This window comes from Patiria miniata, unplaced genomic scaffold (assembly GCF_015706575.1).
Source record: "Patiria miniata isolate m_02_andy unplaced genomic scaffold, ASM1570657v1 HiC_scaffold_5, whole genome shotgun sequence".
NCBI classification, from domain to species: domain Eukaryota; kingdom Metazoa; phylum Echinodermata; class Asteroidea; order Valvatida; family Asterinidae; genus Patiria; species Patiria miniata.
The window spans coordinates 1,097,209-1,107,144 of record NW_024037072.1 but is presented as its reverse complement, the minus strand read 5'-3'; the positions used below and the strand labels follow the sequence as shown (position 1 = coordinate 1,107,144).

The following is a 9,936-nucleotide window of genomic DNA, read 5'->3' as shown; positions in this document are numbered from 1 at the left end:
GGTGGTCGGCCGACCACCGTTGGAAATGTATACAAAAATACCATTTTCTTGAAAATGACTTCACACCAGGTGCCATAATTTTACAGGATGCTTTAGACTGTCATTGACCAACATCCTAGTAAGGTATTTCGTAAAAACTTGGTAGTTTTATTTTTCGATGTTTGCAAATGTTGTATATTCCCTTTAAAAAAATACCTAAGAGAGGGAGAAAATTATGGTAAGATTATGTCACTTCTATTATAAAGCGACAATTGAGTTTTAAAATATGAAAATATGCTGTGTAACCAAAAAAAACCTGATAAAGAAAAGTCCGAGATAAACTTTGTGACTGGTTTGATTACTTCCTCTGCAAACAAGTGTAGCGCCCTCTACCGGTACTCTGTTACCCCTCCCATAAAGAAATCTCTCAAAATCATGAAAATTAAAGACATAAATGAGTACATATCGGCCGCCCCCCCCCCCCCCCCCCCCCCCCCGTCATCGTTTTGTTTAAACACCACGGTAAACCCCCAATATTTTGGCATGTTTTACCTTGCTGCGTGAATGAAACAGGTTCATGTGACCAGTGACGTCACTTTAGACAAGGGAGGCCGCCATCTTGTGGCCGAACTATGCACAACATGCAAAAACTAGCGAGATCCAGAACGCAGTAAGCCAAAACCTCAAGAATAATCTGCTCAAAGTACTCCTATTTCTGGTTTTTGTCGAAAAAAATTAATATTTAAATATTATTGGGAGTATCTGAAAGGTGTGAGGACAAGTATTTCCCCTGAAAAATGGCGACAGGGGGTGGAGGAGGCAAGAATTTTAAAGTCGTCTTACTCGGCGAGGGGTGTGTGGGAAAAACGTCACTTGTGCTACGATACGTCGAAAACAAATTCAACGACAAACATCTTTCAACGTTACAGGTAATTTGCTTTTTTTGCTGTGACTAAACTAAGGCTGTTTTCCTCTAGTCTAGGGAAAGAATGTTGCATTCTGACGCCACTTGTTTTCATCATACATGTCATAGTAAGCATGGTAACTAAAGGGGGAGTAAAGGAAACTTGGTCCATTTTGTATCTTTATTTCAGAACTTATGCATGACTAGACCCGTGAACGTGGCTTGTAAACTACGCCACGCTGTTGTGTATTTTCGAACCTGGCGAACGTGTCCCTCTGACTCTCCGTTACACACACTGGACGTTATTTTGCCCATGTAATAAGTACTCACATATGAAGCTGTCTTGAATTCTATTTGTACGTCAAAACTTGCATTTGACGAAAATTGAGGAAAATTCTGGCCCCGGTTCATGAAGTCCGTCCGCTACTCCATGGCTACTGCTAGCTGCCATTTTCTCCCATCTGACGCATGCGCATTGCGTTTTATTTTCGTATGATTCGACGGCTGTTTACTGTCGCAGCTAAAACAGACATCGTTTTAGACAAGTTTCAAGTCCTTTCCTCTCTCACCGCACCGCACGCGGTCGCACGTGCGCCCGCGTGTGTGTGCGCACACGTACTGTACACGAGATGAGCCGAGCAGCCAATCGTCTGCCGGGGTTTTTTTTCGGGGTTGCGACATGAAACAGCCGTCAATCTGTCCAAGCGACTTAGACGCGTCCGGGGTTATTTGTCAGGGTCAGGTTAAAATCTAATTTCTACACGTTCGTATGGGTCTTTACTGATGGGCAAATTTCGTCGAAATTACACAGCCTAAACAATCGGACGGGCAAATTTAGATTTCTAGGTGAGTACTCAACACCCATACGGAATTATGTATGTCGGATCGATTTCGCCAGGTTCGAAATGACACAAGAACGTGGCGTTGTATACAACGCCACGTTCACGGGTCTAATGCATGACTTACCTGGTCAGGGTTGATGGTCACGAAGTATGACCTTTGACCTTTTGAACGAGCGGTCACTGTGTGGGAGAATTTGACCAGCATGTAGCTGTTTTTGAGCGGGCCAATGCCTAGGGCGTGTTAATCGTTTTGTTTTTAACAGAAAGGTTTTTCCCCACCACTTTTTTACATTTCTTTACAATAAATTACGGCACAACTTAGCTGGAGTTACCCAGCCCTGAGTTTTATCATTGGTTGATATTCTACGATGTCCCATCTATCACTTCTGGGATGCTTAGGTGTAATGATGTTCAATTTTCCGAGATATTCGTGAATCTTTCTGGAGCCCATATGCACTCGTGAAACGTCCGGTGATGGCAGCCATTTTGAATGTGACAAGAGATGACCTCAAGCTGTGACGTCGCGTTTATGCAAATTGCTTGTCGAGCGAGGGCGCGAGTTGCAAATGCGACGGCTGTTTCCTGTGCCGTAGATCCTGAATAGAGATCAGTGCACGTGGCCCCCAGACGATAAATGCATGGTACAGGAAACAGCCGTCGCATTTGCAACTCGCGCCCTCGCTCGACAAGCAATTTGCATAAACGCGACGTCACAGCTTGAGGTCATCTCTTGTCACATTCAAAATGGCTGCCATCACCGGACGTTTCACGAGTGCATATGGGCTCCAGAAAGATTCACGAATATCTCGGAAAATTGAACATCATTACACCTAAGCATCCCAGAAGTGATAGATGGGACATCGTAGAATACAACCATATGTAAGAAATTCCCTGCAAATTTTATGAAAACGTCCTCAGTAGTGCGCGGACCACGGTGTGTGGCCTTAGGTTCAGCACAGCATACCGACGGCCACACTAGTGGGGCTAGGCTGCGTGGAGCCGCAGTGGACCTACCTCCGAGAATTGCGCCCTCTACCTGTGCGCGACTCCACGACTCCGCACCTCCACGGCTCCAGTGCCACGTCACAAGCGCGCGTGCGCCCTCCCTTCCTTAGCGAGGAAATTAATATGGATATGGATGCTTCGTTCTCAAAAAAATGTAGTCTACTCTTAGGATCATTCATATGGATATCCTACCGCCGAGAATTGCGCCCTCTACCTGTGCACGACTTGGCGCCTCCGCGGCTCCAGTGCCACGTCACAAGTGCGCCCTCCCTTCCTTTGCGAGGAAATTAATATGGATATGGATGCTTCGTTCTCAAAAAAATGTAGTCTTAGGATCATTCATATGGATATCCTACGGCTGAGGATTGAGCCCTCTACCGGTGCGCAACTCCGTGACTCCACGGCTCCGCGCCTCTTTTTTACTTGGACCTAGATAATCAATTCCTGACACTGTCTCTCTGACGGCATTACTCCTATCCTCACATCGCCGGCCTCGATCCAAGGAGCCGTGGAGGCGGGGAGCCTTGGAGTCACGGAGTCGCACGCTGGTAGAGGGAGCAATTCTCGGAGATAGGTTGACCACGGCTCCACGCAGCCATACGGAGGCGCGGATGTAGAGTGGAATGGCCCTGTATTCTATAGTTGTGCCTAAATTACATCATAAAAATTAATATTTCCTGGGAAAAATAAGAACTAAACCCCTAAATTGCACAAATCAACCCTTAAGTTAAAATCTCAAAGTGAATCTCAAGGCCTGATCCAATTAACCGCGCGTGTACGCCCCCACGGCCCGCGCCCCAACGTGCCAAGCCAATACAATAAGCAAGGTGATCGAAAACAGCCGCAGCAGCGCCCTCTGTTGGTCATAATTTGATCACCCCTACATCAGCCCTGCCCACTAAATGTTGTCAGCCAATCATGCATCGACCTGATGACCTAACCAATAATGATTGACAGGTTGGCTTGATTTGACGTCATCACCCCTGTAAAGTCTCAAAGAGCGCCACCAATGATACCCGTGTTCTTACGTGACCCAATAACATGGCCGCCGCACCGCGCAACGGCTTACGCAAGTTCAATTTTGGACTGAATTACAAAGATTTCACGGAGCTGTTCTGACTTCTGAACAATGGACAATCAAGGGCAGGAAGTAAACATCATGCGTAAATTTTATGTTAACATGATACCTCGGGCGCATTTTATTTAGCAATTAGTAGCGGGCGGTCGAATTCTCATCCTGTCGAAAATACCAGCTCTTACCCTATATCATCTCAATGAAGGACGGTCAGTCATTGCAATGAATCTGGTAGTGGTAGCTTGAAATTTCCAGCTTTCTAGGCTCATGACATGGCCGAGATTCGCCAGGAAAGCTGGAAATACTCGGCCATGGAAAAAATGTTGCAACCCTTACATTTGTTGAACAATGCAACTATATTTGTGTGGCTAAATTTATTTGGGGCTTGTGATATCAAATTTGTGACTGCCCAGAGAATTAATTATACAGTTTATATTGTCCTTAGACCAACTTCCTTGTCTCGTGTTTGAATTATTTTGAGTTTGTGGCAATTCACTGGCAAGTGTGGCCTCCATGGGGGGTCCCCGTAACATACATGCAACTACATCTTTCATTATGTACATAATTGAATTCATGTAAATGCATACACTGCTAATGTTATACTGTAAATATGTATACATATACACTGTATGTAATACCCTCAGAAATTTTAGTACCAAAAAGTTAAAAGAATGCAGAGTTATGTACAAAATAATAATGCACATCATGGTCGGAATTATGCTTGAAAATATCAGCAATGTGCACAATGTACAACTCTAAATTCAAAGTTCACAAGAGTACATGTACATTGTAGCTATGTTCAGTGCCATTTTATAAACGTTTACAAACACACACATTGATGTTTTGGGGTTGCTTTGTATATTTACTAATAACAGGATGCATGCAATTTAATAATTTTCTCTTATTCCGTCTTTCTCGTATTTAGGCATCTTTCCTCAACAAGCGGTTGAACATTGGAGGCAAAAGAGTCAATTTGGCAATATGGGTGAGTACATTGATAGGGTATCCACTTGCGTAAAAAAATGGTAAATTGATCAAATCTGGCCCTTATATTGAAAAGCTCAATGTTTTAAAATCTAGCTCATATTCAATACATTTCATATTTTGTTATACACGCTGTTTATTGTCTGCAACTTTTTCGGTTATTGTTTGCTTGTGTGCCCACATGTAACGAACCATTTGGGTATTCGCCTGCATACTTCAACCCTAACCTTCCAAAATCCTCTTTGCAAAATGGAGAATTTTGCAGGATTGGGGCCATATGGCAAAAATGTGTGGCTGATTTTGGAGGATGCACTGTTTCAAGGCCTTGGGCCGGACCTTGTGTTGTTTTTGCTCAGCCTTACATAAATTTAGGCCTAGATTATACTTGAAATCCTCCGCACTGTTCCAGGATGACACTGGCTCTGCTTCAACGTATTGACAGTGATTGCTTGAGGGTTTTGCAGGATTGAGGCAGTGGTCACCCTCCAAGGACCACATTCAAGAAATAAAGGAGCATTTTGCAGGATTGAGGCTGTATGCTATTTTTACATGGATTCAGTTGGAGGATTTTGCAGGATTGAGGTTACATCGTAGCAAAAATGCCTAGGGAGTTAGGGTTAAATCAGTGCAGTGTAATCATTGATAACTGCAGGCTTTTCTGCCAGACATGAGACTGAGCTGATGAGCGGTTGCGCATTGCAGAGTTCTCATCTCAGTCGTGAGTGCGCGTGCAGGTTCTACATGCGTGTGCGCAAAGCACGCATTTTATATGAGATTAACTGTATGCATTTTTACAGACTGGACACGTAGCCGTTCTTGACCAATGAAATCACAGTATCCAAGCACACAATATAACAAATTGTGTTTATGGCATTGCAAACATATTATTGAACTGACTTTTTGTCTGTTTTACAATGACAGGACACAGCAGGTCAGGAGAGGTTTCATGCACTAGGACCCATCTACTACAGAGACAGCAATGGGGCAGTATTAGTCTATGATATCACAGATGAAGACTCATTTGCAAAGGTAACCACAAGCTGCTAAGTTAATGGGGATTATGACGACCAATTAATCTACCAGGAAATACAAATAATCTCAAACAGAATAAGAATCAAGATGGGATTCCATCAAAGAACATTTAAGCAAAGTGATAGTCTGGTTCTCAGACACATCCGCATGATATTCTTGATTTTGAAAGTATCGAGCAAGAACCAGTCTATAAACAAGAGCGTCTTCCCTTGTGGTTTGCATGTGCTATTTCAACACTTTATGAATCATATTACATACTAGGAAGGTGTCCTGCTAAGATGGGGGGAAGGGAACTTGGTTATTGACTACATTGGAAATTACATCTCTACAGTTTTCGCCCACAAGTCTGTAAGGTGGACTTAGATTGACTATTTGACTGACGTATTTTGCCAACAGGTGAAAAACTGGGTGAAGGAGCTGAGGAAAATGCTGGGCAATGAAATCTGTCTTTGTATAGCAGGTGAGTATTAGAATGAACGTGCTCCATTTATTGTCAAAACTCTGGGGAAAATGTCACCGTTTTGTTTGCATTCTGATTCAGTGGCACCTATAATAGAGTGCTGTTAAAAAACTCATTTCTATTACGAAATATCTCTGATCAATGATGAAATGATGTATATTTTTGCTTGTATATTTTTGCTTGTCCTAGAGGGCTTAGCCTAGTTTCCTCTTTGCACTTTACTGACTGACTGAATATCACTTGTGAATTAGACTAGCTACCTATCTAGGCCATCAGCCCGGGGGTTTGGTCAGTATCAAAACAGGGCATAAATGATTATAATGAGCATGCGCAAGGTATGCCGCCCCTAGAGTGGTAACAAGCATTTTGATGGACATTTTGAAAAAAAGGTGATAACACCCAAAAAGCTGCCACTGTTGCAATGCTATCACATATTTTCCAACTCCCAATGTGTATACCTTGCCAAAAATCGCTATGACGATTAATCCTCTCATTTGATACCGGTGGCCAAAATTTTGGACCGAGGCTGATGGCCTAATCTCACTGACTGACTGTCACTGTGACTTACACTGGTATGAGAGCAGCTTTTCATGGCTTGCCTATTCATTGTCAGGTAACATCTGCACCACATGCACATTAGTCTGGTGCCGCTTGTTTCATGTACTTTCATGGTGCACTTGTAGGCAATAAGTCCGGTCCTCATGTGACCTGAAAAAGTGCATTATTCATTTCCAACACATTACCATTCGGCTTAATCTACAATTTTTCTTCATTCTGAATCAGTGGAATAGAATTTATTGCACTCTGGGATCATCTTTACTAGGCATGCCTTTGTTTTTTTAGTAGTCCATCGGGTGCCCGGCAGAAGTTATTTGAGCATTCTGACGCAAACATCACTTTTCAAGAAAATTGCTTTGAAAGGCTTCAGTGTTCCCCACGCGTATTATGAATCCAATGTTCTACCATGGGTATCATAAATCGTACAAATTTTTTTATTTGTCACAAATTTGAATCACAATTTTTGGAACAACTTGTGTTAATTTCCGATGAATTTCTGATAACGCTTTTGCGCACGAGGGCGTACACGCATGCCCTTCTGCCAGGCACATGACGAGTTATTCACATTATGTTGTTGAACCTACTTCTATACCTTGGGATTTTTTTCCTATTTTTAGGCAACAAGATAGATCTTGAAAAACAGAGAAATGTGTCCGTTGCAGAAGCAGAAGCGTAAGTATATGAATTATTCATGGCAGTTCAATTCTGTTGTAACATAAACCTGTTGGCCTATCTTATTATTTCAGATGTGGTGTGCTACTTTTCTCTCCAAAATAGAAAAGCAACATGTACAAAAAGGGCGTAGCGTAACATGACAGGGCGCAAAATAATGACAGACAATGGACTGAATGGTGCCCATTATTCACCTAAAAACCTGTCAATTACGGCAATAATGATACTGTCTGATGAGTGAAGATGACTCTTGTTCAAAATTCTGGTTAAAGGGAACACAAATCCTCGGTCTCAGCCATGCATTTAAGTGCACGATGAATGAGACCAGTAATCCACTTGATACAAAATATGATTTGACAAAAGATATTCGCCAGTTCTGGCTGTGTTTGTATTCATGGAAATTGACGTTTGTCATTATCAGTTCACTTTTATTTGTGTTCTAGGTATGCGGCCCAAGTCGGTGCCAAACACTACCTAACCTCGGCAAAGCTCAACAAGGGAATTGAGGAGATGTTTTTGGACCTTAGTAAAAGTAAGTGCTCTGTGTTGCTCTGTGCTAGAAACTTTGTACAAAGCATAATACAATGTAGGGGATGTTGTTTACCAAAAAAAAAAAATGGAATATGAGGGAGATGATTGCAAACCCCAACTTCCTGCAGAAAACAGTTGTTTCATGTGTACCAGTACAGCTGAAAATCCTTGGCACTCTGCAGGACTTCTGTACCAGACTTGTGTTAAGACAGTTTTTGCACTGGACACAGTTATCTTGAAATATGCATGCTGGTAAAAGCTATGAATACAGTCCCTTTTGTCATCAAGATGAAGAGATATGAATACTGTATGCATTGTATGTAACACTGATTCAATTAAACAGGGGTGTGAAATCTCGGCTTTAAAGCTGATTTCAGCTTTTTTTGTTTTGGATTTCAGCTTTTTCCCCTCTCTTTGCTGTGTACAACAGTATATTAGATTTCCAAAACTCAGTTTCTTTACACCTTTTTCGGCTGTTTTCAGCTATTTTTATCAGTGGTCACTCACACTCCTGAAAGGTGGTTGCTGTGCAGCCTTGTTATGAGGTTTAATAATAAAGGGCACTTACATTTTGAAGTTCCATGTGTGCTGTCTGTCCAAAAAATCAGTGCACGTAAGGAGAATGACATGGTTTTGCCAAATATGTTGAAACCATTTCATGCAGTATATTCTTGAATTCTAAAGGAGGGGTTTGGAACTAGTCTTGAAGTGATCGTTGGTTCCTTGTTCCTATGTACTGTTGTCCTATGAGTAGCATTGCATGCAAGTGGAGTATCCTACATTGACGGCCATGTTCGGTATTTTCACCGTTGGGGGAGGGATGTGGGTACTTGATCATAGAATCCACAACAATTTGATGTCAAGTACACAACACTGACTTGAACACAAGGATTTTGTCTTGTTCTGTTTCCAGGAATGCTAGAAACAACGCCGTCCGATGATCTAGGCAAAGGTACATCATCAGCAAGGGCTTCAAGGAAGACAGTCACCATTGTGGATGACGAGGACATGCCGAAGCAGAGTGGCGGAGGTTGCTGTTCATAAACAGTCCACCCATCCTTCCCTCATCCCTCCCCAACTTCACTGATTCTGTCATTCAGTGGCGGTCTTTGCACGTCTCCTTTATGTATATAAATACAATGCTATCAACATAAAAAAAATTAATTGTGTATATTAATTATAGCAAATGCACTCTCCCAGTGAATGATATAAGGTATGGTGGACTAACGTCGGACAGTGATGGCTGGTAGCAACGGACCCTGACTGAAGATAAGGCCATGTCTGAATGACATGCCTATGGCTGGCGGTCACACGCAAGTGGCTGTGACTGCAGTATCCATAGATACATGTGTAATTCCTAGCCGTTGCCATCTAATTCGGACGTAGCTTAAGTTTTTGTCAATTGAGGCCGAAGGGTCATTAACCCTCCTGCTGTCTGAACAGTCACAGACAGTCAAAAAAAATCAATCCTCTTCCCCTGCCATGCCTTTCACATAGGCTAGCCACCAACAGTCGGATCATATTTCAAACGAGCACTGTGACAAGTCAAATTCAGTCAACAGTAAAAAAAAAAAAGCAGGAAAGTTCAAGGCACAGCTGGCTTATCAATCACCTACAGTCAAAGCATAGCTGTATCAAGTTACATATTACATGTCACAGCCAGTCAATCCAGCTTAATGTAGGCTGGGAGCTTTAAACTGTTCAAAGCAGATTGATTTTGACTGAAAGTGAAAGGACAAATTTGCACAGAATGTATGTTTGCATAGGAGAGTTAATGGAAATGATCATTTATTCCCACGGCTGATAGTGGACCCTTCCCGTCCGTCAATCAGTGTGCATTGACCAATTAGATCAAAACGTTTGGTCAGGTGACCATAATAGCTTGGTCACATGC

The 9,936-nt window shown here is 42.5% G+C and overlaps 1 protein-coding gene across 1 annotated transcript; it reads left to right on the top strand.

Annotated features, from left to right (window-relative positions):
- Window positions 1-574: 574 nt before the first annotated feature.
- Window positions 575-9,496, top strand: LOC119741749 (ras-related protein Rab-21-like). The gene is made up of 7 exons (XM_038217631.1): window positions 575-908; window positions 4,731-4,790; window positions 5,711-5,818; window positions 6,218-6,281; window positions 7,457-7,511; window positions 7,955-8,043; window positions 8,956-9,496. The coding sequence occupies exons 1-7, from the start codon at window positions 777-779 to the stop codon at window positions 9,084-9,086; spliced, it is 639 nt and encodes a 212-aa protein (XP_038073559.1). The 5' UTR covers window positions 575-776; the 3' UTR covers window positions 9,087-9,496.
- Window positions 9,497-9,936: the final 440 nt, after the last annotated feature.

Coding starts and splice junctions, on each gene's coding strand:
- LOC119741749 (XM_038217631.1), top strand. CDS start 777: ATGGCGACAGGGGGTGGAGGAGGCAAGAATTTTAAAGTCGTCTTACTC. Junction 6,282..7,456: donor AATCTGTCTTTGTATAGCAG/GTGAGTATTAGA, acceptor TCCTATTTTTAG/GCAACAAGATAGATCTTGAA. Junction 8,044..8,955: donor GTTTTTGGACCTTAGTAAAA/GTAAGTGCTCTG, acceptor TTCTGTTTCCAG/GAATGCTAGAAACAACGCCG.